At 38.5% G+C, this 27,065-nt stretch overlaps 2 protein-coding genes across 7 annotated transcripts in view; both read right to left on the minus strand.

Moving 5' to 3' along the window:
* foxp1a (forkhead box P1a) overlaps window positions 1-11,433 on the minus strand; it is a 44,889-nt gene extending 33,456 nt beyond the window's left edge. For 2 of the 6 annotated variants that reach the window (XM_083570183.1, XM_083570182.1), the window contains exon 1: window positions 11,264-11,432. The gene's annotated coding sequence lies outside the window, so the exon portion shown is untranslated. Of the gene's footprint in view, window positions 1-11,263 lie in introns of all 6 variants that reach the window. The other 4 variants (XM_083570180.1, XM_083570179.1, XM_083570184.1 and 1 more) reach the window with 3 other exon arrangements.
* A 2,343-nt stretch (window positions 11,434-13,776) lies between these two features.
* Window positions 13,777-25,078, minus strand: eif4e3 (eukaryotic translation initiation factor 4E family member 3). Its single transcript, XM_083521199.1, has 7 exons — window positions 24,479-25,078; window positions 18,122-18,194; window positions 17,813-17,907; window positions 17,670-17,730; window positions 17,398-17,464; window positions 15,604-15,759; window positions 13,777-15,427 (listed from the first exon to the last, which is right to left on the minus strand). The coding sequence occupies exons 1-7, from the start codon at window positions 24,649-24,651 to the stop codon at window positions 15,381-15,383; spliced, it is 672 nt and encodes a 223-aa protein (XP_083377325.1). The 5' UTR covers window positions 24,652-25,078; the 3' UTR covers window positions 13,777-15,380.
* Window positions 25,079-27,065: the final 1,987 nt, after the last annotated feature.

Raw genomic sequence — 27,065 nt, forward strand, 5'->3', positions numbered from 1 at the left:
CTTCTCTGCATTCCGCAAGTTTGTTTTGTTTTAGGAGACGCTGATAACGTTACAGAAAACATGTTGAATAGATGAACACATCTTCCTGCAGCCATTTACACCTGTTGGCGAATTTTATTCTGCTTCCACTAATATAAACGCAGGTCCATGATAGTATAAAAAAATAAAAAAAAGAGAGAAATCAAGCGGTGTGTGTGTGTGTGTGTGTGTGTGCGCGCGCGCGCGCATGTGTGTGTGCGGGGGGGGGGGGGGGGGGGATTATGGTGTTATGGCCCTAAGAACAACTTAAATTAACCAATGGTTGAATTTGATTGAGTAGTGATAGAAGAGTTGTGCTAATGCTAACAGGCTATTGTATTTTCATCATAAGGAAACCTTATACAGGATAATTATACTGTCTCTGCTTTTAAGTCCTTGTTGAGGGTCGAGATGCTTGTCAGCAAGATTCCTGGCAAAGTTATTTTAAATAACCGGAATCATCTGCAATGTAGGCACAATATGTCCATAACGCACACCTCGAGTGAGTTTGTCTGTTCAAGCTGAGGAAGTAAAAAGAAATCAATAACACCACACTGTAATGTATTTATTCAGTGCTTCTAGGTCCTGATTGTGGAAAGATGGTCTACAAATAAATTAAGCTAATTAACATGACTAATATCAATAATCCTATCAACAACAAGACCTGGTCAGTGTTGCGAATGTGCAATTCATCAGGTGGCAAGGTTCGGAGAACAGCGTCAGGTTCTGCAGTACTGCGAATTGTATTTTGAAGAATGTGGCAGTTGGCGAATTTAAACATCTCTTTTAAAAAAAGTTTCTTCTGCGAAAGTCTCAAGGCAGTACAGGTTTTTCTCATGCTGCTGACTACAGCCTACTCAACCTGCTTGTCGAGAGCCTGCTCAGAATTATGATTATCAAGCACACTGGAAAGTTGACACCTAAAACTTGGGAAAGCTGAAAATTCCTAACCGAATCCCAATTATACTCACATTTTGAATAGGGCTTGCAATGTGATTTGGGAAGGTGACGCAAACTTTGCTGATGCGCTGAACTGAGCACAAATCGGGGGACTGCGAAGAAGTGCTGCTCCTGTCATGCACATGGTGTGAACTTGTTAAATTCACAGGGTGCGTTTTAACACACAGGGGTCAACTAAACAAGTTCCCTCACAAAAAAGTAGTTCATGACAGTGATATATAGCTTAAATACCCCACAGAAACATCCATGATTGATGATATTTTTATTAACAAAAATACACAATTACAAGTACACTGGTTAGTTTGCCCTAAGGCCTGACTGTGGGTTTAGTCCTATAGAGTAGCTTTAGTCTCCTCCGAAATAAACATCAGCACTGCACTGACCAATGATAAACCCTGAGGAAGAAAGCTGCGAAACATAAGCTCGTTTTATTTATTGCCGCCTTCGGTTTAATAAAATTAGGGAGGTGGGTTAACTGCGTATCCCAGAGCTGGTCTGTGAGCCTGTAGCGAGTCTAGGTGAAAGGCACTTCCAACATACCCACCAAAGTATTTCTCGATGGTACATGCCTGGAGAATGAGAGCATGTATGGCAAGCAGTGTTTATCTTGTCAACAAAATTACTGGAAAATATCATCACCGCCTAACAACACTGAAAAAACCCACAGCGATGAAATCAAAGTGATTTTAATGTCAGTCAACCGATGAAAAACGTAATTATACAAAATATCGCTGTAAGGATGTTAGTCATGCACTAAGAAAATCTGGCACACAACATAAAGAATGAAGAAAATTATTTCTACTTAGTTGTGCTGCTTTTGTGATGCAGCCATACTGTTTGAGCTAATTTCTTTATTCCTTTACAGATTAGTTTACATCACCTCTTAAAATCCACATCAGGCATTCACATTTCCCAAGAAAATAACAGCTCATTCTAAAACACACACTTATTAGCACAAAAAGACAAGGTGTAACATCTAGTATCAAAGCTGTTGTTAAAAATAAAATTCTTTAACTACATATCTCCTCTTCAGCTACTATTTCTCAGATTCCTGCTTCCCCTACTCGCGAGCCAGAACACACCACGTCTGGGTGTAAATTTTACAAGACAGTAAAAATTGGACAGTGTTGTGAATGCAGTTCCGGGTTAGAGAGAGAGGTGGAGAGCAAGCAAGGAAGAAAAACTGGCTAGAGCAACAAAAACATGGAGTAATAAAAGCAAAACAGGACGAACCCATAAAATCTTTCATCTCTGTTAATTGACGGGGTTTTTATTAAGGCTGAGTCTGACTGCTGCTAGATAACATCCAAATGTCAGCTAATGCAAGATTACAGTACAGGTAGTCTCTCTAATATTTGCACACTCGCAGTTTCCAGATATTTTGAAGCTATAAAAGAATCATATGACTGTGGCCAACCATATCCAACAAAGAAGAATGCAATTATATTGCTTATAAAGCAGCTATATGGACAAATGTTTGCCATTACCCAACTGATAATTAGTGCATGCGATGCACAATAAACTAATGTAATTTAACCACATTAATGTAGTTACACAGCACATATAAAAGCTTGCAGAATCGGACAGGTAAATAAGCATTACTTAAAAAGATGTAAGGTTTTTGTGGCCAATTATATTATATTTATATGAGTTGCATCATACAAACATAGCTTTTTATTGTCAATATCAACAAAATGTCATTCATAACTGAAAACAGTTATGAATGACTTTGTTGATATTGAAAATGAAAAGCTATGTTTGTATGATGTAACTCATATAAATATAATATTGCCTAGACTGTTTCATGTTCAAGACCAGCATCATGACATTAGATTAGACAACATGCCCCTCGAACACACTCACAACTACAATTAGCAAACTATTCAATTCAATTCTAGAATTTATCAAACTGTGTGGATATAAGATTTGGGGTTCATGTGCAAACCATGGGTTCACTAAGTGGTACAAACACCAATGTGGAAGTAGGGTTTTACCCTCTGATCATTCAAATTCACTTTAAATTCACTTCAAATTCATGCCAACCTAAACAGTATCAACACAGAGGCCCTCCATCACAAGGCCATAAGATGCTAAGAATTATCCTCAGAAAGAATTCCCCTCAGCCTAATGGTCTTAGAGCTGACTTTATAATCCAATACCTGCCCAGCCAAACCCCAGCACAAAACCCCAGAAAGAATATAAATCAGCAGAATTCCTGAGAACAGTGACCAAAACTACATTAAGAAAAATGCTAATCAGGTACACACTCTGTGAACACAACCAGGCCACAGTGACAGACCGACCTGGCTACCAAAGAAGACTCCACTACACACAGATTTACGTTGATATTTACGGCATTCAGCAGAAACCCTTATCCAAAGTGACTTTACTTTTCTCTCATTTACACACATAAAGCTGCTGAGGGTTAAGGCCCTTGCACAAGGGCCCAGCGGTGTCAGCATGTGGTGCTGGGATTTGAATTCATGACCTTCCAAACTAAAAGTTAAACTTCTTAACCACATAGTTACCACCCCTCAACACTTGAGAAAGATTTACAGCTCATACCTGCCAGGTTTGTGACGTCCTGACAAGAGTAACCAGTGTAACAGGACCACCGACTGCACAATACCAAACCGGGTAAACATGCAGAAAATGCTCAGACTTTATTGCTATTGTTTATCATTTTCTCATGTGTAAAGGCATGTCTGTAACTTAATCTTATAAATGCTTTGCCAAAACCAGCCTAATTGTCCCCAATATGAGAGATAGAATGAGAGAAAGAGATTCAAATCTAAGAAAAAATCCAAAATGAAGCCCAGATAACTGAGTTTAGAAAAAAAAAAACTAAATGCTTTAATATCTTTCAGTCTAGTTCAATGTTTATTTTCTTTTTCCATCAACCTCATTGCGATATGTTTAAAAGTTTGCGTGCTCACTACACAAAATAGAAAATGTTCGAAAGTTGCATCAAGAAAAGTGTACAAAGAATTCCTAAAGTTTCCTACCACACAACTGAAGCTGAGAAATAACTCGAGGCATTTTTTTACAATCTCTATAATCCACACACACACACACACACACACACACACACACACACACACACACACACACACACACACACACACACACACCTACTTTCAATCCTACAGCAGCAAATCCAAATCACCCCTCCACCATCAGGCTTGACAGTTGGTATGAGTTTGTAGTGAAACACTGTTTTTGGGTTTTACCAAACATGGTGCAGTGCATGATGACCAAACATCCTCACCTTGGTCTCATCAGTTCAAAGAATATTTGGTAAGCTTTAGAAAAATAGGGTTTTGCCAAGTCATCATTCCATTAAAGCCATAATTGCAAGGTCATTTACAGATTGCGCATGAACATTTAATGTGCTTAAAGAGGCCTGTAGCTCTTGGTATTTGCTTTGTATTTTGAGTATTTAATAGTGTGGACCTTGCAAGATTGGGAACGTTGGCTTTTCATTTGTAAACAACCATTATCATTGTACAATAATGAATTTCATGTATTTTGCAAATGGCCTTATAACCCCATCGCTGACTAATGGGCAGCAATCATAGCTAATGTAGTTTCTTCTTCTGCAAAATTACACAATATGAAACAATGTAAACTGATCTCTGGAATTCAGAACAATTTGGACAATGAGTATATTTCAGAATATAGCAGCTACTTGGCTGCAGCACATTTGCATTCAAAAGTCAAGTCAGGAAAATAATATAAAATGTCTCAGGAATGTGATTTTCCTTTAGGGTGTGTGATTTCTGTGAATTTCACATACAGGCACGAGGCTTCTGGTCAACTCAAATTAAAGCAGTTTTTCTATATAAAGTAGCACACTGTCTGAACAAAACTGGTTTTGAACATTTATGAAGTGGAAAAGGATGCAGATGATTCAGCAAGCCTCATTTTAAATCAGAGTCTGTCCATCAAACTTTCAAGGCCACTCACATACAACAAAAAAGAAATTCTAACTGCAAAACACCAACTGTAGAAGCATATTATTACATTTCACAATATTATTTTATTTTACACTGCCTGGGCGCAGATGTCCCCACCTGGATTTAAGCAAATAGTCTTCTACTGGATAAATACTGCAATGGTTAATGTTTCAGCTGGCAACAAGTTACTGGCTAACCCAAATGATGCAGTGAGTAGCTTCTCATTTGTTAAACATCCATGCCAGAAGATATTCTGTAATCATAAATATGTTACTCTGTTTTAGATACAAAAAAAATATTGGCCTGAATCAAACAAAGAAAACCTCAAGAAAGCATTATTAAAACCTGGAAGGATAGTAGTGAGCCATCATCAAATGTGGTCTTGAATGATCAAGATTAGAGATCAGTTAAAATGTTAAGAAGGCGGATGAAGTGATGCCTGTGGGGGTAGTGTTATGTTCTGTGGTTGCTTCAGTTGATCAGGTCTAGATTCAGCAATGTTATGTGCAAAAAAATGCTGGATCCTGAAGATACTGAATAAGGTTCTTTCCTAACAATGGATTTTTTTCTACCATGATGGCACAGGAATATTCCAAGTAGACAATGTCAAGATTCATGGGGCTCAAATCGTGAAAAAGTGTTTAAGGGAGCATGAGACCTTATTTTCAAAAATGAATTGGTCACACCAAAACCCCATGAGAATCTTCAGGGTGTGCTGGAGAAGACTATAAAAAGTCATCAATACAAGATCTTGGAGAGCAATGATACAAACTCTGAATGGAAAATAATGTTGTGACATTGCACAAGCTTAAAAATTAAATATTAGTGTGTGTGAGACTTTTTCTGGTCAGGCAGTGTATTATTATATTACAACCCTAATTCCAAGTTGGGACACATTGTGAAAATTCTATGAAAGTGAAATGCAATGATCTGCAAATATTGTAGACCCATATTCATAAAAGAACATAAAAACGTTAACACTACAGAAATGTACTATTTTAATGATAATATACGGTCATTTTGAACTGCAACACATCACAAAAGTTGGGGCAGACCCATGTTTACCACTGTGTACCATCTGCTATTCTTTCAACAACAGTCTGTATACCTCTGGGAACCGAGGAAACCATTAGCTGTAGTTTTGGAAGGAAAATGTCTCGTTTACATCTGGTTCAAGATTCTAGCTGCTCAACAGTCATGGGTCTTCTTTGTCTATTTTTCATTTCATGATTCACCAGATGTTTTTAAATGATGAAAGGTCTAGTCTACAGGCAGGCCAGATCAGCACCCAGTCGCTTCTACCACAAAGCAACATTATTCTAACAGACGCAGTATAAGTTTTACTATTGCCCTGCTAAAATACACAAGGCCTTCTCCAAAAGAGCTTCAAAACCTGTACATACCTTTCAGCATTCTATATGCCCTAATGCACCCCCCTATTCCATCAGAGACGCAGGTGTTTGAACTGAGCCCTGATGATAAACCAGACAGTCCCTCTTCTCTATAGTCTGGAGGATGCAGCATCCTTCTTTTTTTGTGGTTTTTTTTTGGTTTGTTGGACCAAAGAACAGTTTCCCACTTTGCCATTTCTGAGTCATGTTCACATGTGGCTTCTTCTTTGCATGATATAGCTTTAACCTGCATTTGTGGATAATGTGGCGAACTGTGTTCACAGACAATGATTTCTGGAAGTGTTTCGAGCCCATGCAATGATTTCCATTACAGAATCATGCTTGGTTTTTAATGCAGTGCCACCTAATGACCAGAAGATCACAGACATCCAATATTGATTTTCGCCCTTGTTTGTTGCACACAGAGAGATTTCTCCTAATGCTCAGAATATTGTGTTGATTATGTATTCACAGTATCATGTACTGTAGATTATGAGATATAGAAAGTCTTCGCAATATTATCTTGAGGATCATTATTCTGAATATTCTCAATATTCCATAATTTGTAGACAGTTTTTCACAGATTGGTGAACCTCTGCCCAACTTTATTTCTGAAGACTTTCCATCACCAAGATACTCTTTCTATGTTCAATTATGTTACTGACCCATTGCTTATTTACTTAATCAGTTGAAAAATGTTACTCCAGCTGTTTCTTTTCAGTAACACATACTTTTCCCAAATTTTTCGAGACACTGAACCATGAAATTCAAAATGACCTTGTCCCGCCCGTCCCGTCCCTAAATTGGTACATTTCCTCAGTTGAAACACTTTTGTTTTCTATGTTTTATTGTAAATAAAACATAGGTATATAAAATCTGCACATCATTTTGTTTTTATTAAGATTGTACACAACGCCCCAACTTTTTTGGAACTGTGGTTGTATAATAATATAATTAACTGAATATTTTTTACAGAATATAGAAAGAATATGCAAACAAATGACCATTTCTGAAAAATATGCCCTGTTTTCCTGGTGTATAATAGGAAGTGCAGATATCTTAAAACATATGCTCAAACCAAAGAACTTTCAACAGATGTGACAGATGGTTGAGGAAATACAAACAAGGTATAAAAAAAGAAAAGCTTATGAAAATGAAAAAAAATAAAATAAAATACAATAAAATACAATAAAAAAATAAGTGCCATAACACTCTAACAGGTGTTATTTTGCAGAGGCCTGGACCCATGGAAACACGGTCTGGCCATGCAGCAAAGAGGATCATGAAGGGTAGAAAAGAGAGCACAATAACCAGGTTCAGCATTACACAGTTGAGCTGTTCCTTGTGGTTGTCGAGTTTTAAAATGAACTGTTAAAACTTTCACTTTCATAACAACAAGCTGTTTGGAGACATTACAAAGAAAGAAGCTCTTCCTGAAAGAATCTCACATCTCATAAACATGAGAACCTCGAATGGCATCGTGACTTTGTGGTAATGCACACTATCAGCGGATGCGGTGGATCAGTGACGCTCTGTGGCCAGTTGTTCAGGGGCTTTTTTGAGGTCTGATCATGAATTCACTAAGTATCGGGATACTTCAGTGCAAAAGCTCAGGGGCCTCTGCCATAATGCAACACAAAAAAACAGTTACATACCCCTACAGTTGTCTCTTATATTATTATATAACACTGCAGGTAGCAAAAGTACATTTTCAATCAGAAAAACTGATTTTTAATCCAGTGTTTTATACAGGTCATTCAGGATTCAATGAAAATGTTACATGTTACATGTTCTTGTATGACTGTTTATAGCATTTTTTTTTCTACATTTACTTAATATATTACACAAACATTCTAACAATCAATGTAGTACAGCTCTCATGATGCCACAAAATGCTTTGACTATTGATGGATAGATAGATTTCTGGTTTTATTGGACAGCACAAAAAAAGAATGATACAAATAAGAAAAATGTAAATTGCAACCAAAACTGCATCCTCTACACAACTATCAACATTTTTACTTTATATACATTATCGCTATTATTTATATACACACACAAAAATATAATAGCGATAATGTAGATAGTAAGAGGTCAGTATGTGTGCAATATTATATATATATATATATACACACACACACACACACACACACACACACACACACACACACACATACACACATACACACACACATACTGACCCCTAATATGAATGCCATCAAGCATTTCGAAATCAAATTAATTAACAGCGGGAGTTTACTAGTCAGTCAAAAGGGTGAGAAGACATGTCATAGTTGCGAAATGGACAAGCAGGTTCAGGAGGTCGACTTGCCATATGGCTCGCCTGACACGCAGTCGTCTCAGTAAAATCCGAATGATCATTTACGTGTTGTGTGAAGAAACCCCAAACAACAATGTGCTGACTTGCTAATCAAGGACTCGAAGATTATATATAACCACAAACACTTCTTAAAAAAGGATCATGAATACAACCAAAGTTGTCACTTCTGCGTGAATATATATATATTCGAGTACTCTTATCTAGCTTTCCACACTCAATTTGTCCCATTTGGGCTTCAATTTCTTAATAAAAACAGTGTTTTTGGTCACTTGCCTGGTAAAGTTTTTCTGCTACCAGCAGTCAAATGCAAAATATCAAACGAGAACACAAGCTAGGAATCTCTCAACAGACCGACTGCACTTTTACCGTGCACCTTATAACACAATTAGACCTGCATAATCTAATACCCACCCCAGCCACACCACAATCACAACACACACCCACACAGCAGAAACGCAGTCAAATCACTCGATCACTCAATATGCAAAAAAAAAAGTGTCAAACTGTCAGAAACACTCCATGTACGTCTTTATGTCATATCCTAAAACTAATTTTTGAATAAGCTCCAGTGAATCATTTGTTTTAACTAACTACTTTTAATATGTGGTCTCTAAATCCTATATTAGAGGGATTGCAAGCAGGTCAAGTCAATTGTCAATTCAACCATATATTGCTGCTGCAGTACACAGTGAAATGAAACAACGTTCCTCCTGAACCCTGGTGCTACATACAACAACAACCACAGAAAACAAAAAACACATGGCTAAGGACTAGTAAGTGTCCTCGCCACATAAACTGCATGTGTGCAACCTGGTGCAAACAGCGCAAAGACAACACAAGACCGTGTACGACAATACAGGACAGTGCAAGACAAATACACAAAATAAAAAAAATAGCTCCACCAGTAAACCTGTTGTAAAGAGGTGTAAAGTGAACAGTAACAAAAATGTAAACAAAATGTTGTGCAAAGAGAAGCCCTAGCATCTTGCCCTAGCGGGATCTTTATCCAACAGCTACCACATACAGACGATTATGATCCGGAAACAGCATCAAAAACCTGCAGCACCTTGAATGTAGGCTTTAAGAACGTCTGCTATTCTTGTTGAAAGGAAAATCAACAAAATTCCTAAAACAAATGTTTCAAAGACAACAGCAGTGAGCCGAGATCTCGAGGCCCACAGGCTATGCAACACCTGGTTCGTGGCCATTCAGATGCAGAGGAGTCACTTTAAACGGGACTCAAAGCTTTTAACTACCTGGCAGAGCCTTTTATTCGAAAGTAGTTCACAAGTCCGCGAGAACACAATCCAAGCTAGCAGTTGAGGTTTAAGTGGATCTTTGGAATTTTGTCCTAATGACCTTTGGATGACGAGCACCAAAACTAAGTCCACTGTGCAAAAAAACCCAGCTACCATCTATCTGAAACGCCGGCTGAGCATGTGGATCGGTTCAATTCTAGCTTACTTGTATCATAACCGAAATTTCGAATGCTAGTTGCGGTTTTGATCCCTCTGTCATTCAGTGTAGAATCAGCAGCAGTAAATTCACAGCCTGTTTCCTTTCTCTCAACACTTGACAAAGACAGCGCTACCAGTCTGACCAGCTAAGTTTCTGTTTTGGCAACTTAGAGCCACTCAAATATAGATAGCTGCAGGAAAGACAGAAGGTTCGGCTGCAATTCCATGGAAAACGTAACAGAGTCATCATCACTATTACATCAGGTTGCTCCTGCCACCTGTCCGCCAGTCCTCCCATGCCCATCCTGATACTCTAACCTCTACTTGGAGTCTCTTTTCCCCTGTCACACACTCCTGTCACACGTTCACCTGGATATTAAACACATAAACCTCTATAATCACGAAATCCTACACTGATGATTTAACACACTCAGACCTCATCAAGGTTTTCTTGCCCTCATCACCTCCGGCTTTCTCATTAGAATTGAAGCCCTCCATCTAGATCTCTTTTTTTTGTTAAACTATACGCTTTGTGAACATTGTGAAAAGAGCTAGACAAATACAAAAAAAAGCAATTGTCATAAGAGTTATTATACTAATAAAAGATCCTAGATAGAATGAATTGGAAATATAGGGATCTGTGGAGAAGTCTGATCGCAGTCCAGACCTAAATGAAGACATTGTTGTTTTCCACGAATCAGTCTTCAGACATGATATAAAGGAAACGACCCCTTGCTGACAGTATCCTCCCAGGCAGGAGGTCTGTCCCATTCTACCCAACTCAGCACGACTTAGCTAGCTAACTTCATCAACTCTTCTCGACAGCAGCATGTGTGCGTTAGTCAGAGCTGAGCTTGGAGCCACCGCTCCACAGACACCAGAAACACCGAGAAACGCCGCGATGAACCGATTCCAGCACTCCAACTACTCGGAAGTAGCAGCGCGCCAGCACTTTGGATTGGGCTAGCACTGCTAACAATGTACACTCGGTTAGCTTAGCTTCCCAGCCACGCATATATATACACACATATACACTCACACACAGGGTCATATTAGCCGGATAGCAAAAAAAACTGAAATACAGCTTTTAAACGCCTCGGAAAGGTCGTGAGGTAAAGCTGCGGGTGTGAACAGACTCACCGGAATGGAGTTTGTGTAACGGAGGGACTGGCAAAAAAATAAAAAATAAAGTTTATTTGAAGAGAGGCACCGAAAGAGAGAGAGAGAAAGAGAAGTGTTTCAGAGCGATAGCAGGAACACGCAGCTCGCGCTGCCTCGCGCTACTGAAACCGCGCTCGCGCACTGCAACGGCGCACTACAATGTCAACAAATGTGTTCCTCCGCTTCTAGGAACTATATGCGCACACACACACAAACATAAAATGAACTCACACACTTGATGCAATTTTTTTCTTCGAATCCACTTTTTTTTTTTTAACCTGAGCCCGATTTGTTTTAATTGCTCAAATATCTATTTCATAACAAGCGGTTTTAGTGTTGTTCTTTTCGCTTAAGTTCTGGGTGATCTGGCTAGTCAAATCGTGACGTCATGTTCACCTGCTAAGTGCGAGCGACAGTGAAAAGAAAAGAAAAAAGAAAAATTGGTGGTTTAAAATTCTTGTTGTCTTGTGATTTTGCAGATGCCATGCAGATTGCCTTTTAATTTGTCGCAATTCCACCAGCAAGTACTGTTAGCCTGGAAAATCTGCCATGTCCACAATTTACAATATGTGGACATGCGGACCTGTGTACATTTTGTAACCAACAGAAAGCATGTATTCCTCCTTACTTGTGGTGTATTACAAGCTTTTTGGCGGAAAGTTGAAAAATTACTTTTTTAACTTCATTATTGATTCTTTTAATTTCACTTTAAATGATATAATTATGTTTTTCAGCCATAGTAACAAGCCACTTGAACGCATTGTCAACTTTTATATTTTATTGGCCAAGTTCTACATTCACAAATGTAAATTTTCTAAATCACTTCCTACAACATTGCCTTTCCTCTGTGAAATACAAAATCTTTTGAACTCGTTGAATCTAATAGAAAACCACAAATCTTTGTTATTGTCTTGACACTCAGGTCTGATCATTGATACACTGATTTTTTTTTTCCTGCTAATTAGTTTGTTTATTCTTATTTTTCCTTTCTTTAATTACTTTTTTTCTAGTCTAGTCTCATTTAATCACATTTTTTTTGTTTGCTTTTATTGTATTCTATTTATTTTTGTTCCGGTAACTGTGGATAGTTATTTGTGTGATTCAATCTTTTGTACCTGAATCTTGTAAGTTGTATTGTTATTCTAAAAAAAAAATGGATCAGTAACAGGTCAGTGATAAATCAGTGATAGATCAGTAACAAGTCAGTGATAGAGCAGTGATAAATCAGTAATGGATCAGTAACAGGTCAGTAATAGAGCTTTGATAAATCAGTGATGGATCAGTAACAGGTCAGTGATAGAGCTTTGATAAATCAGTGATAGATCAGTAACAGGTCAGTGATAGAGCAGTGAAAAATCAGTAATGGATCAGTAACAGGTCAGTGATAGAGCTTTGATAAATCAGTAATGGATCAGTAACAGGTCAGTGATAGAGCTTTGATAAATCAGTGATAGATCAGTAACAGGTCAGTGATAGAGCAGTGATAAATTCAGTGATGGATCAGTAACAGGTCAGTGATAAATCAGTGATAGATCAGTAACAGGTCAGTGATAGAGCAGTGATAAATCAGTAATGGATCAGTAACAGGTCAGTGATAGAGCTTTGATAAATCAGTGATGGATCAGTAATAGGTCAGTGATGGATTAGTAATAGATTGGTGATGGATCAGTGATAAATTAGTAACAGGTCAGCGATGGATCAGTAATGAATAGGTGGTGGATCGGTAAAAAATTGGTGATGGATTGTATTAGATCAATAATGGATCAGTAATAAATCAATAATAGATCAGTAATGGGTGATGCATTGAAGATGGACCTGTGATGGCTCATTAATAGATGGGTAATGGTTCATTAAAACATCAGTCATGGATCTGTGATGCATCATTAATAAATCAATGATGAATCAGTGATGGATCAGAAATGATTTAGGGTTAAATCGATAATAGGTCGCTGATTGATCAGTAAAGGATCGATAAGTGTGTAATAGGTCGATGATAAAACGTGTTAGTACATTAATGTCATGTGAGACAAATACAATTAAAAAAAATTTAAGAGTCAAGAGTACTGTAAAGCAAGCTATTCTCGTAGTGTAATAACTATAAATAAATTGTTGCAATAAAACAAGTTTTATGGATTTAGCAACATATGGAGTTAAAAGAAACCGACAGGCTGATGGTAAAGCGGTGTTTGGCGCCACACTGTGGTGTACAGAGTCATAATCAAAGAGATGCACAGTTATTTCTTTTAGAATCCCAGCTTGTTAAGAAACATGTCTCAGAGCATAGGGTCAGTCACGATACAGTGTTTCTGGAGCAGAGCGTTAAGAGCCATGCTCAAGGGCCCAACAGTGGAAGCTTGGCAGTGCTGGGGATCGAACCCACGATCTTCTGATTAAATAACACAGAGCCTTAAACATTGAGCTACAACACATTTTTTAATTATGAATGTAACACATGCAAACATGCTTGATAAAAAAACATCAAAACATTTCAATGTTTTTCAAAAATGCTTTCTTTATTCAATATCTCAAAACCTATCAGCAAAAAAAAAAAAAAAAAAAAAAATAATCAATTTACATCATATCTGATTAAATACATAAAGATAAAACAATATTCTATGAGTGAAACCCTGGGAGAACACAAGGCACCGTTCCAGACGATTAACAATCCGCGTTTGAGGTCTCGCATCCTGACTGGGGCCCCTGAATTTACCAGCTAGAATGCTCAGAAAAATAAACATATCCATTTCTGTACTTGTGTTTCATAAAAAGATTTATAGTACATATGAAAAGTCAGCTGCATGCGCATATCCGCTTCCACGTACACGCCAGTTAGAAGGACAGAAACCCACAATTGTGCTTCCAGTGCATTTTCACATTAGTGACCCAAGTCGGAATTTTGTCCCAGGTCTTCTCGTAGTTAGTTGGGGTTTTTTTTTGGATTTGACAAATTAACATAAAAAAAACAAAAAAACAAAAAAAACACATTACTCACACTAAAAATCGAAAACTATCTAAAACTGGATGGACGACTGAAAAGACCAGTAAACACTGATTACACTTTACTACACTTATGGCAAGATGGCAGCCATCGTGTATTTCTAAACAAACCACGTCAGATATGAGGTGTGGTGCTTTCAGAGAGGAAAGGGGGAAAAAAAATTCTCTTTGGTGCAGAAAATCGAAACATCCGTTCAATCCGCTTCAACGTTCACACAGGTATTTCTCATTATTGAACAGTATATGAAGTCTTGCCATTTTCATACATTATACAGCATTAAACAAAACTCCAAAAGTCCCCGTTCATACAGTATGGCTAAAGAGAGACGCTGTTAAATAAGTGCATAAATTACTACAAATTCTGTCCTAGACCTTTCTAGATGAGTTATGTCGAACTAGGACATATTTCTAAATGCATTACACACCAAAACGCCCAAACGCGGGACTACTGACGAGGACGACGTAAATACAAAAAGAGGTGAATTTCATCGGAAATTTAATGAACAAAAAAAGGAAAGCGAGAACGAAACGGAGAAAGTAATTGGATTATACCTCGGACTGCAGCCAGAAAAAAAATAATAATAATAAATCTCCAAAAATGTGCAACATGTTCGCATAAAAAAATATAAGCGCTCAGGTCTAACCTAGAAGGCGGCAGAATTTTGTTGTTGAGGAAACGTCAAGTTTCTAACGCACGGCTAACACAGGGGAAAGCAGCAGTGATGTCTCTGGGTAACATTTTACTTAGAGGGGGAAAAAAAAAATAATAATTGAAAGGTTGCTCTGCTGTGAAAAAAAAACCATACTCCACTTCCATGTGACCTCTATAGATATTGCCGAATATCATCGTGAGAAAGTTATTCGCCAGGACCACGTTTGAGTTTTTTTAGCCACAGGGATTTTCCAAAGCCTAAGTTAAAAAATACCTAAAATTACAACTGATCTGTAACATTATCTAATTCATGTTCTGCTAGATAAAGCAGTTATAAACACTTCTGATCAGGTGTGAGACCTTTTTTTTTTCTTCTTCTCCAGTCCATTTTCTACAGACGGTTGAAGAATGTGACAGGGGAAGGAAAGACTCAATGTGCAAAGTCTGCTAATGTCTTGGACGGCCACCTTCAAATGCATGGTGCTCCTCGTGCGCTGAAACAGAAACCAGAGATTCTCAGATCTAATGTAGCGAAATACATTCCCTTTAGAATTCCTTGTAAAAATGTTTAGAAAACTTTTGGAAAAAACTTTCTTGATACAGATACTGTATTATTGTTCGAATGCTGGACGTTTAAATTATGAAGAAAATGTTGCCTCGTGTAACTTACGTTTATAAAATACTGCTTTAAAAGATATCTGGGGAAGAAGCTCATAGATTCTTCCTAAAATGTTCGCCTCGTTAGCAAACAACGCGTTTCCGTTCCAAACCTGGACCACGTCCTCTCTGTCTCGCACGCTGACGCTCACGCCGACAACTTCGTCCTCTAAAAACAAACACAATTTTAATTTCAAACAGTTCTTGCATTTAAGTTCAAACAAATCTTGCATTTAACATTTGTTTTGTTAGTTGACTTTCTTAGTTTATAACTTAGAACTTTTTTCAGCACACTTTGCGCTAACAAACATACTGTAATATACACACACACACACACACACTCATTCACAACAAGAAATACTTTTGGGGGTTTTTTGGAGGAAAACCAGGCAGAGAACATGGAAGTTAACCACCTGATACCATACAAAACTCCACAGACAGAAACCGAAGCTGAAGATCAAAACTGGTGACCCTGGAAGCTGTGAGGCGGCAACTCTGCGCTATGCCACCCACTTTGAGTCTGTTTGAGGAAAACTCTATATGGCCAAATGTTTGTAGACACCTGTCCATCCCACCCATATATGGTTCTTTCAAAAATTGTTACTGCTTTGTGTAGAATTAAAGTTTCCCTTCACTGGAACAACAAAGCCAAACATGTTCCAGCATAACGATGTTTGTGCCCTAAAAGCTGTATACTAAATATTTTCCCTGCAACATGCACTTTTACGAGCTCTGATAAGCAAATGTTGATATTCTGTTTATTACAAACAAAACTTATACAGTGGTCCCCCGGTTATCGAACGGCTCGAACATTCGAACATTCCGGTTAGCGAACGGTTTCCCGAACGACATTTGGGTCCGGTGAACGAACAAAGTTCCAGTTATCGAACGTCACCCACGCTGCCCAACCCAGCGTGAGGGGAAGAAACTGCCCCAGTCTCGCTTCAACCCTCACGTTTCTTCCTTTCCGGACTCCACACGCTCTCCACGGCTGCGCTTTCTTTGCAAACACACTCCGGATTACCTTTTTCCTCTTGTGCGTTCGCCTTATGGGATTTATAAAAATAATTTAAAAAATAATAATAATAAAAAAATAATTAAAAATTAAGGTCCGGTCTTTGAACATTTCCGATTTCGAACGGTTTTAAGGGACGAATTACGTTCGATAACCGGGGGACCACTGTAGTAGCTCGTCATTGGAAAAACACAAAGTCCTTATTTTAAACAATGGTAATATGGGGATTATAATTTCTTTTTTTATTATAATTATTCTTTTTCTCTTTTTATGTTTTGAAACTTAATAAAGAAGTGTTGCACACAAAACGAGCTCCATGAAGACATGATTTGTTCTGAGAGCTCTGACTTCAACACCACTTTGGGAGAAACCGAAATGCCGACTGCACCCCCTCCTCCCATCATTAATATTCTTGTGGCTGAATAAACTTCAACTTCTAAAGCCAAACTCCAAAATATAGTGGAAATCTTCCCCAGAATAGTGGAGGTTATTACAGCAGCAAAGAGGGACTAAATGTTCAAACAGTTATATATGGGTGTGACGAATTTGATTTGCGTTAGAATCTATTAAATGCATCCCTGCCCGTGGTGAGCTTGGCCTGACCCATTCACTTGCTTGTTATGTTAACAAATAACGCTTCGTTCTATTCTTAGCTTTTATATTCCTTCACCAGAGTAACAATTCGTTTTTCTTCGATTGATTTGAGAACAATTTTTGCCAAGAAAATAATGAACCCGTAACCTCATATGAAACAACGTCATGCATTTCTTCGGTCTGCGTCATGAAACTCACCTGATGCACAATAGTCGGCAAACTGTTCACCAATAGTAGCCAGAAGTAACTCTTTCCATACAGCTAACTGAAGAGAGAATAGCAGGAGGAAGAAGAGAAGGAGTACAGGAAAATCAAGTTCATTCATTCTAATGACTTGTGGACTACAATTATGTTTAAAATGTGTCAACAAATAAGGTTAAAACGATCTGATCGTAAAAGCTGAAAGAACGGGAATGAACTGTTCCTACAAGACGAAGCACAAAAAACTAAACAAAAAAAAAAAAACTTACTGTGCTCTCCTTTGGTACTTTCATCTTCCACACACCTCCCTTTGCATTACTTTCCTCTTCCCTGTGAAATGAAGACAAGATCATTTATATCTATTTCTAAAAAAGTAAAATGCACCGTAATCACACATCTGTGCGAATCTTACCATAGTGGTCTTCTTTCTCCTCGCATTAAGTGGTAGCTACACCTCAGTGGGAGGCAGGACACTGGAGGGATGTTGTTGTACACACTCCAGAAGCTCTATACAGTCAATAAAACCAATGGGCAGGAATAATGAGACGGATTAAAGCCGACCCTGATTTCGAGACAGACCAATCGCTTACAAAAACATGATTCATAGCAACATGCTGCAGGTATTTAATAAAGGAAAATATATCAGTTGATTACTAAACAGTCATTTAACTCACACAGTAGCTCTGAAATTTGTGTTTAAATTTCATTTAATATTGCTTACCTGAACCGTATGTACTGTGTAGATCTTTTTCAGGTTTGATTCACACTCTGCTGCTGTTGTCCCTGGTAAAGACCTAGAAGACAGAAAGCAAACTTCAAATGATCTATTTTCTTAGAATCATTAGCAAGAAAAAACTAGCAGGTCAGTGAACTGAATCTTCCTTGCTAACAGCATTATTAATCCTGGTCACGGGAAATAATATTCAACAACAATCTTCACTAATGGTTGGATTTTAAAGCAACCAGCGGAGACACTTTACGTAAATGCTGCAAAACTATCCTAGGTGCATATCTTTTCTGCATGTCCACACAGAGAGTCGTTGTCAAAAATAAAGAGATATCAAGGGTGAAATTTTCAACCTAAAACTCAAACTGATCTGAATACATATGATTGTGTACGATTTTGTTTAAATGCAACAAATGGAAATTCAACAAAAGGCAAAACTGGACTGGATATAAATAACTGGAAGGAAGCTTTGTGGACAGATGAGTCCAAATTGTACTATTTTTGCTGTAACAGAAGAACAGAAAAAGAGAAAGAAGGGGAGAGATGTTAGCAGTCTGCCTCACACCCGCACTCAAACATGGAGGTGGAAGCTTAATGGTTTGGGGTTTTTTTTGGAGCATTGAAGGCTGGAGATTTAATCTGGGTGGAAGGAAAACTGAACCGATATGGCTGACATTCCATACTTCACCGCTGTGCAATTCCGTCTCAACTGCAGCTTATTGGAACCAACTTCACCATAAAACAAGATAAAGGCCCGAAGCACGTGTCCACGCTCTGTAAGCGTTATTTGGAGAGCTGACGGTCGGCTTGAGTCTATATATCTATCCTCTGAATGGCCTGACCAGTCACTGCACCCAAATCTTATTGTACTGCTCTGAGATGAACTGGATCACAAGGTCAGAAAAAAATATTCTAGTGAACAACACTCTTGGCAAGTTTTACAAGAGACATGGCAAAGTATTTCAGCTGAATGTTTGGAGAGACAAACTGTCCGGATTCCAAGAGTGTGTACAGCTTTTATTCCTGATACGGGAGGATTTTTTCATTGGAAATTAACTTTAACATCTGTACATGTACATATTTATATATTTTATATTTAAATTTCCTAGTATGTTGCGTATAAACAAAAGGAGCCTGCGTGTGTTCCTCAAAAACAACGAAAGGATGGGTGTTCTGATTCTTTTGACAGGTACTGAACATGTGGGAAATATTTGTTCGATGGATTTAACTTGTAGGTGGGAATTATCACAGGCTCAGTCCCAGAGACCGATTTGGTAACTGTGCTTTTTAACACTGCAATCTGTGATTTTAGAATTGTGGTTCGTCTACCTCGATGCCAACTATATGTCAAAAGGGATGCTTCGTGCCTAAAATACACACTCGCTGAGCACTTTATTAGAAACACCTTCTCAATCACGCATTTTCCTAAATAACTGTGTGTGTAGAATCTTGCAGATACGGCCCAGCAGCTTCAAGTAATGTTCACATTAACCTTCAGAACAGGAGGAAAGAAATTGATCCCAGCGATTCTGACCGCAGCAGGAATGCTGGTACCAGATGGGCTGGTTTCAATATTTCGATAAACTAGAAAAAGGCTACAGCAACTCAAATGTCTCTGTACAACTGTGCTATACAAAAACAAAAAAATAAAAAGGCATCTCAGAATGCACAACACAACATTGAACCTTGAGGAAGGAAGAAGACCACAATAATGTCCACAACATTCCAGTCTTGTCTTCTAACAGAGATCTGAGGCTCCAGTAGGCACAATCTCACCAAAACTAGATATCCTGCTGGGGCACACAGATATTCGAGGAAGTGGAATACTATGGGGTATGTGGTATAATACCAATTACACCAAAGATTGTTTGAATGTCGCAACCTATTTAAGTACCGCTGTACCATGTGCAACCTTTCAAGGCCAAATTTTACCATCTTCTAACCAATTCCAGCACCATGTCCCAAAGTCATCTCAAACTAGTTCCATGAACATAACTGCGAGTTCAGTGACCTTCAAGGTCATGGGATATAAATCCAGTAGAACTTCTTTGGGATGTTTGGGAGATTCGCAGCATAAAAGTGCTCATGAAAATCTGCAAGAATGATGTGGTGCAATCATGTCAGCCCAGGCCATAATGTCCAACGTTTCCGACGCTTCAAATATTTGAGGCTGTTCGAGAAGAAGCCCATCTTAATATTACTATCAAACTCCTAATAGTGTTTAGTGAATTGACTTTGAACAGGCAGAAAACTACTGAAGAAAACCTATTTGATTTATTTTTTTTGTTCGACCTTCAACCTGTTTATATTCATTCCAAAGCCTGATCAGTACGTCTTCTGATTACAGTGGTAAATCTACATAAATCCTATAAGCTCTCAAACACCTCACTCGCTCACTTATTAGATATCACGCCATCAAGAGTCTTGTACAGACACGCATACACCACATACACCAATGAACAGATAAACGGATGGGGCTCATGGTAAATCAGGGAGGTAGAGATGACCAGAAATGTAACATGCTTCATTGACAAACGGCAAGGAAGCTATTGAAGAAAACCTCAGACATTTGACCATGCTGTGACCTTCATTTTGCTTGAATCAATTCCAAAAATCGAATCAGCTCATCTGCTAGTTGATTGCGTTCCATAGAAATCCTGCATACATTCCACTGGTTGGACTAACAAACAGATGGGAAACTGATGACTCAGTCAGGCAAACAGTATGTGTAAAATTAGACTATAATCTTTTAAATAAATTGATTGCTTTAATGGATTGCAATTATGTCTATGAATAAAACATGCATTTAGAAATCCAGTCAGGCTGGTTTATGTTGACTAAACATTACTTCAAATGAAGACTAAACTTCAGCGACTGTAAAATGATAAAACAATCATAAAAATAAATAAAGGTTCATGTGCATTCATGGTATTGTTGCTTTACAGTCATGGACACTGGATATCTTCAGCATTGTTATTTGGCACCAGAGTGCAACCGAAATGCACTCAGGAGAACTTTTACTTTACCAGTAACTGTACAGGAGCGACTGCTAAAAGCCCCAAGCGGACCGGCAACCTGACACTAGCTGATTATAATGTGACTGAAAAATCCATTAAACATTTTTTTTTTCTTTTCATTCTTCAGACATTAGTTAAGAAATCTTTTTATACTATTATGTATTACAACTAAAATACTTTCGAACTGTTTAACTCTGAAAGACAGAAGCCTTTTTTCTTAAAAAATCAATCAATCAATCACTCACTCAAACCGTTATGCAAATTATCCCACAATTTAATGTCATGTTCTGATGAGACGAAGGTAGAACTGTTTGGCCAGAACAATAAGAGTTATCCATGGATCCCTGGTGCTAGTTCACATCTGTGGACCTGCACAACACTTCATTTCATGGTCCCTTTATCCCAAAACACAGATGCAAATTACAGGTTGGCTTCCAGCACACACTCCATGCCTCTCCCGAAAATGACGAGTGCTTTCAAGGTTTTACGAAAACGACCTTGTCTCCTCTGTTTGCCTTATCAGCTGGACCCAGTGCATTTCCTTAGCCAGGAGCAAGTTCCTGAGATCAGTGACTGCTAAACCGTGGCCCATCTACAGGAAAGTGTTCTCAGCACCTCAGATTATTTTCTAGGATCTCATAGACTTGCTAATACCTTTGTAAAAAAAAAAAAAGCAATGCATTGATACTGATCATGATCCCATAGGGAGCTGGTGTGGGAACTATGTAAATGTAAAAGGCCACTCCTTGTGCCTGTGCACAATCCTGACTTCAAATTGTTGTCTCTGTAAATGACCTTTTTGGTAGGGATCGTGACAGCTAATGGTCTAGTGATAGGCTTACTTTGCATGTGGTGATGTCAAGATGACTCTAGGGTGACCTTGTGTCCGAATCTGGTACACCTTCCCAAGGCCATATCGGCAAACTTGCATGTGAATCAGACACATGACCTTTCGATTGAGCAGTGTTCAGCTGGGGTGAGCTTATTATGCCAGGTGTGCAACCTACGGTGTTATTCGCATTTAATGCAAATAGTGCATCAGCATGCAACTAGCATTTTGTTTTTTTGGTGTTAATCCGGATGCATGTCTGGAGCTGTAGCTTCCTGGCAAAGGTAACTGGGTTCATCCGGAATTCATGACGACACTGCAAGAGGTCAGGTGCTACATTAAACAGACAGTCAGTAAAGATTTCTGATTGCAGTATATCTAATAGTTTATCTTGAAACGTGTCCAAATTGCATAAATAGTTTTTTCCCGCCTCGCCCCATCCCACTTCCTGGAATTAGAAAGAGACATCCAGACAGATTTTCTTTTTTTTTTTTTTTTATCTCCATTGTTGACTTGTGCAAATCAAGAACGACCTGTCTGCTCTGATTTTACCTACTGAGGTGGAAGACAATGACAGAGTTTTACATGAGTGCCAATATGTAGGTCAAACACCACAATGGATCATGAAGGTTGAAAGCGATAGGCAAAACTACTTTTTCAGACTGATGATGCATGTTGGCCTTAAAAACAATATAGGTCACATTAATGGTGTAAAAAAAGAAAACCTATGGCCTTGTTACAAACAAGCATTAAAGCAATAAAATAAGAACATAAATAAGCATAAAGATAACTGGAAACCAAAATATTGGCCAAGCATCAGACACAACACAAGCGAACGGCTAGAAAAAAGGGAGAGATATCAGAGTGGGGGGGGGGGGGGACGACGACTGAGATTACACGGGTCTTTTAAACACTTTGTGTGTAGTTTGAACCAACGAAATATATTAATGATGCAGTCTTGAAATGAATTCATTAACCATTGTAATGAGTTAATGATTATTCCTGAACTGTCATTATATATATATATATAAATATGCACGTCCAAAAGATGATTAAAATAATACATTTACAGCATTGAATGTTTCATCCTAAGTGTAAACAGGACTTCAGACCCTGCTTTGGAACAACCTTTACCCTTGTTGCTTAAAAAAAAGGTCTGTATTACCATCAGGTTAAACACTCAGTCCAACCCAAGTGTCCAAACTCTAGGGCCGGGGGGGAAGAACCTAAACGTTGCATTGTACCAAATATTGAAATAAAAGTTGCCATGTCCATTTATGACTTAAGAATATTGAAAAATAGATTAGTAAACAGAAAACGTGACCCTAATCTCCCTAACTAATGCAGATTTATTTTCAAAGTGCTCGTTCAGCGAAACTTAGTAGTACAACGATAAACAATCCAATATATTGTATGAGAGACTTCATGGCCAGATGCAGATATTCATTGACCTCCAATGCAAAACAAGAAGTTGCTCTATCTTCAAATGCCTTGTTTTTTTTCCACCCCTCTTCTCATATACAGCATGACCAACCTAAAGTCACCAATGGTCGTTTTTGACCCCTGGGCACGAGTCTGGGCATCTTTGCTCCAAACGAAAACACACACTAAATCCTGACTCATCACCTGGTTTGGGTCTCAGGTAACATTCCCATGTTTTATATAGTAAATCACCGTGCAGTAAAGGAGCTCAGTGGCGCTACATGCAATCACAACTAAACATGGACCCAAACGTTACATTGAATCAGATTTCAACTGCATTCGTTATTAATGTCGGTAGTAAGAAAAAGAACAAATTAGCACGAACCATCATGTATGAAAACAAACGCACAGGACACTACGTGCTGCTTTAAACGTCTTTTCAATAGAATATACTTGATCTTTAACCAGACCGATATAAAACTTTATAAATGTGTTTAAGATGTTAAATGGTTATGAGAAATATGAGCTTGATGTGGTGTTGCTGGTGTGAGAAAGGTGTGATGAAGATGGTTCGGGGAGCAAACGCCGAGAATACAGGATGATAGCGTGCAAAACAACACTCTGTGTGTGTGTGTGTAATATAATATATATATATATATATATATATATATATATATATATATATATATATATATATATATATATATACATACATACACTGCCACTGGCGCGCCAGAAGACCTTGACGTTGCTAGCTAGCACGCTAACTTTATCCTAGCACGAAGCTATGTTGTCTATAATCATTCTACAGTCGGAATGTTTACTTCCAGCTCAACCAAACTACACGAAATTACTATTTATTCTCCAAAAGTAAACTAGAACTAAACATTTATAAACATTTATAAGAGTTCGAAGCTCGGCTGAGTGAGTCGCTGAGCTGTTGTGAACACTGGGGCGCTGGATATGTAACCGTGTGGAAACCCAGGGCCCGGAGCAGCTGCGCTTTGTTAGGAAGCGAGTACCGATATTCAGGCATTTCAAAGACTCGGCTTTACACGGGAGCGAATGGAGAGCGCACTTTACCTATCGAGCCAGAAGGTCCAGGGGGAATGGAGCGGGAGTGAGGTCGCGTCCTCTGCGTTGTTCGTGAGGTTCTCCAGCTCCCTCTCGTCGATGTGAATGTTGTCAGTGGAGCTCACTGAGCTGCTTCGTCTCGCCGCGTTCAGCTGTAGGTTCTGAGCTGCGGGGACCGCCATGTTTGTTTGTTTGTTGTTTTTCTTCTTCTTCCGCTGATAATTGGTCAGCCGAGGCGTAAAAAGTGCAATAGGAACTGTTTTATTGCCACATTAGTATTAAATAAAGGAGATGAATCGAGAGTCTAGGCGCTGCTCCTGCTGCTGCTGACTCATTTGGCGCTCGGCTGGCCGGCTGGCTCGCTGCTCCGCCGCGTCACCGCCAAAACAAGCCCGAAGCTGCGGGTGAAGCGCGCATCCGAGTACAGTGCACAATCTCCAGCAACACGAGATGTTTCAAAATAGCAGCATGGACAACATTTCCCTAAATAGATTTTAAAACAATTTCTGCTTAGAATTGCCTGATTCTTTCTTTTTTTCTGAAGTGAGCTCAAAGCTTTCATTTAACCAAAACAAAACTATTGCATTTTACACCTACAGTCATTTGTGTGTGTCAGAAATGATGTCTCTGGTGCCTCCATTACATCTAACAAATGGGATTTTAACAACGATTCAACTGTTCAAAATTATCCCGGGTCAAGTCTTGTTTTCTTACGTTCTACTTACAATTGTATAATAATATTTTAATGGCGGTGTTCACTTTCATAAGGTCAATACTTGGCCAGATAGTAAGCCACAGAAACCCATTTCCAAAAGCTCAAGCCTGCAAACTGCTCCTTATTAAATTCTTGTTCTGAGCTGCTCGTCAAAAGGTGTAATTTATTGATTCCTGAGGAAAAAATTCTCACAAAAGCATAACATATACCTCAAATTATGGCCAAAAACAACACAAACTTGCAAGGACACAAGCAAAAGGAAAAACCTAATAATTAAAGTGATGTTCTGGTAATAAAAATGATCAAACTGTACTGCAAGTGGCAGCCACCTTTCCATAAAGGCATGCAGGGCAGGGCATCACCATATACATCATTAACAAGTTTATAAATATTGCAAAAAACCTGGAATTCACTTTTTTAGGAGCACCTATATGCCTGCACATTCGTACAGATTTTCCAATCATGTAGCAGCAGCACAATGCGAGGAAAATTAAAATAATAAACACCAGAGTAAAGAAGAATTGTGATCTCTGTAATCAAGGCATGGTTACTGGAATTTGTTGGATGGGCAGGTGTGGGAGTTTTATAACCTGCTAATCTCATGCACAACATATACAGCTTACAAAAATGGTGTGAAATAAAAAAAAACATTGAGTGAGTGAGGGAGATTTCTTGGTAGAAACTCAATGTTGATGAGAGAGAGGATTACGTTGTTATTGATCTCTGATCAGCTCAGGCCAGTCAGATCATTCTCCTCTGAAAGCTCTAATTAACAGTGTGTTTCAGCATGCAGACAGGATGCTTTTCTGTTTTTCACTGCTTAAACTCTACAGACGTCCATGTGAAAAACTCCCACATAAGTAGTTTTTTAAAAATCTTAAAAAGCATCCACTGTGATGTTTGATGTGAACATTAAATGAAGCTCTTGACCTGCATTTGAATGATTTTATGCATTGGACTGCTGCTATATAAGTGTATATAAGAGTTGACATCATGAATATGACCTCAAACTGTAGACTTTACACTTTCATTTGTGTGTACATCCAAAATGGGTGAACGATGTGGGAATTACCTCTTTTTCTTTTGTGATTTCAAGGTGTCAGTCTGAACATATTGGTACATATTTAAAAGGGAAAAATGTACTGGTGATCTTAGGAACACCAACAGGCCAGAAAGACTGTGGTGGATGAGAGTGTATTTGTTTGCTGTTGGAGAATTACTTTCACCGCAGTTGGACAGATCGAGAACAACCTTCAGGAGGTAGGCATGTCTGTGCCAAAGTAAGCAATCAAAAGAAGGTTTTACCAGAGTAAATACAGAGGTGTAAAACAGATGAACAAAACCCCCAAACCAAGCCTGATTTATTGCAAATCAGTGGAATGTTCTGCAATGGCAATCAACTCACTGAATGCATTTAACAAAACCAAGCTAGGACTGAAAACAGCTGCAGTCAATGCCTGGCAGTTCATCATGAACTATCATATTTTAAGATGCATAAAGTGTGCTAAGTAGGATTCATAATCACTAATGCCACCAACCATATCAACAAACAAATCTGATGGACAAATCTAGGTGTAGTTTATACCAGAATTACACTTTCCACTGAAACACACCAACATGTTAGTTGTAGGAGATATAGAAGTAATAATGCATTATTTTTAGGGTATAGGGGAGGACCCTTAGTTGCAGTAAAAGCTAATGCTAATGCGATGACACACAAAGATATTTTAGACAATTGCTGGCTCCTAACTTTGTAGCATCAGTATGCAAAGAGCTCTTTACTCTTTCAGCATGACCCCTGTGCACAAAGCAAGGTCCATAAAAACATGGTTTGGAGAATTTGCTGTGGAGGCCTTCCAGTGGCCTAGACCCCTGACCTCA

Source organism: Silurus aristotelis (assembly GCF_946808225.1).
Source record: "Silurus aristotelis genome assembly, chromosome: 19".
NCBI lineage: Eukaryota > Metazoa > Chordata > Actinopteri > Siluriformes > Siluridae > Silurus > Silurus aristotelis.